The sequence below is a fragment of the Olea europaea genome, unplaced genomic scaffold (assembly GCF_002742605.1).
Source record: "Olea europaea var. sylvestris unplaced genomic scaffold, O_europaea_v1 scaffold23239, whole genome shotgun sequence".
NCBI lineage: Eukaryota > Viridiplantae > Streptophyta > Magnoliopsida > Lamiales > Oleaceae > Olea > Olea europaea.
Genome location: NW_019241342.1, coordinates 1 through 1,708, shown reverse-complemented (window position 1 = coordinate 1,708; position 1,708 = coordinate 1). Strand labels below are relative to the sequence as shown.

The 1,708-nt window shown below is 38.1% G+C and overlaps 1 protein-coding gene across 1 annotated transcript; it reads right to left on the bottom strand.

Annotated features, from left to right (window-relative positions):
- Positions 1-6: 6 nt before the first annotated feature.
- On the bottom strand, positions 7-1,705 carry LOC111381520 (the record flags this gene model as incomplete). The annotated part of the gene is made up of 4 exons (XM_023005308.1): positions 7-276; positions 374-471; positions 925-1,059; positions 1,610-1,705. Coding segments are annotated over 4 exons (522 nt in total), but the record flags the coding sequence as incomplete, so codon positions are not given.
- Positions 1,706-1,708: the final 3 nt, after the last annotated feature.

Sequence of the window (1,708 nt, the reverse complement as noted above, 5' to 3'; positions counted from 1 at the left end):
TGAAATTTCATAACATTGCCTTCTGGTATTGAAAAGAAATAGCAATAAGTACGTAGCTTGAATAATTGAAGCCACAGCTGACATTATTCACGCATAACCTCCTCGATGGTTACCACTCGGCCCTTCGCAATTGAGAGCTGTGCTGCAACTCCAACTGCTACAGAAACCAATCCATCATACAAATCTACAGAAGGAGCTCGTGTCCCCTTTGCTCTGATTGTAGACAAAAACTGAAGATGTTCTAAATAGCTAGAACCATGATGTAGTCCCTCGAATCTGATAAGCAAGATACATTCGTAGGTTAGCAAGATTTTAGAAGGCATTAGACCAAACCGTGTTGCGTGGTTAAAGTGCAAAAATAAGAAGCTCTTACTTTATTCGATTATCCTCAGCTTTTAAAGTTTTAACACCATCCCTTCCTTCAGCTCGAATACCCCAACGGACAATACTCTCAGGAACGAATGCCTCACCCTGTGACCAATAATCATAAGTAAATCATTTGAGGCGATGTAGAGAATCATCATCCTAAAGCAAAAGAGCATTCTGAGCACCAATTTGCTAGCGTAGCCATGATTGAAGCTGCTTTTGCAACAGCTTGGACCAATGCTAATATTGTCACACAAATATAAGCACTAAGTGCATGTTTAGTATGCAGTATTAGATAGGATAGGAAAGTGCAACAAACAAGATTATAATTCTTGTTTTAATTAAGCTTGTCATGGACTGTTCAATCTAGAATACCAAACATGCTATATGTAGGTTTGATAAGCAGCATTGAATAGGACTCAACACTACAATAAACAAGATTTTAAGTTTCTCTCTTTCTATCCTTCTTTCTTTCCCTTTACGTCGAATAATACCAAGCATACCACAACTGAGTGGTCCAGCCAAGAAGGGAGGTGTTAACATGGAGGAAAAATTTACCTTCCCAATGTCACCGACAACAGATATTTCTTGTTCATTTTTACTCCCTTCGGCAAACATACAGAGGTCAAGGATGCCCCGGGAACCATTTTTGAATTCCACAATTACATAAGCATTATCAATTATATCAGGCACCTGCAAAACAGGAGCATTAACATGTGAAAACAAGATAACAGGAAAAGAGACTTCTTATATGCGAGCCTGGAAACATAAGCCATATGGAAGAACAAAGGTTATCAAGTATCGTCCCTCATCGGAATTCCCAGCTACATAATTGGTTATCAGAGCCTATAAGGAATCCCTATTACATATCTTGCGAGTGGTCTAAACTCAATCTAGCGTTATGTCTTAAGAGAGTTCAAGAATCCACCAGCATTTCCTGCTCAATTTTCCACGCGATAAGGTTTGACTTCTGACATAAAAATGCAATTGGGGATAGAAATATACAAGGTGAACAAACTGAGATAATTTGAGGATAGCAAGAAAATAATTGGCTGAATCAACCATTTGGCTTCTCTAAAAGTGAATGAATGGCCTTCCAGTTCATCAGATTGACAGGTATCTAGTAGATTTTTACTTTTTCCTTCTTTTATGCAAAAATCTATTCGAAATATTATCCTACAAGAATTGCTGAAATGCTAATATCAGAAAGTAAAATGATTTCCCAGAAAAAAATGAAGTTTACCTTCCCATCATAAGTTTCATCTTTATGATTCACATCAATGGCTCCAGAAGCCATTACGCGGACAGGATTCGTCCCTGCAAACAGCCTCATGAGATCAAA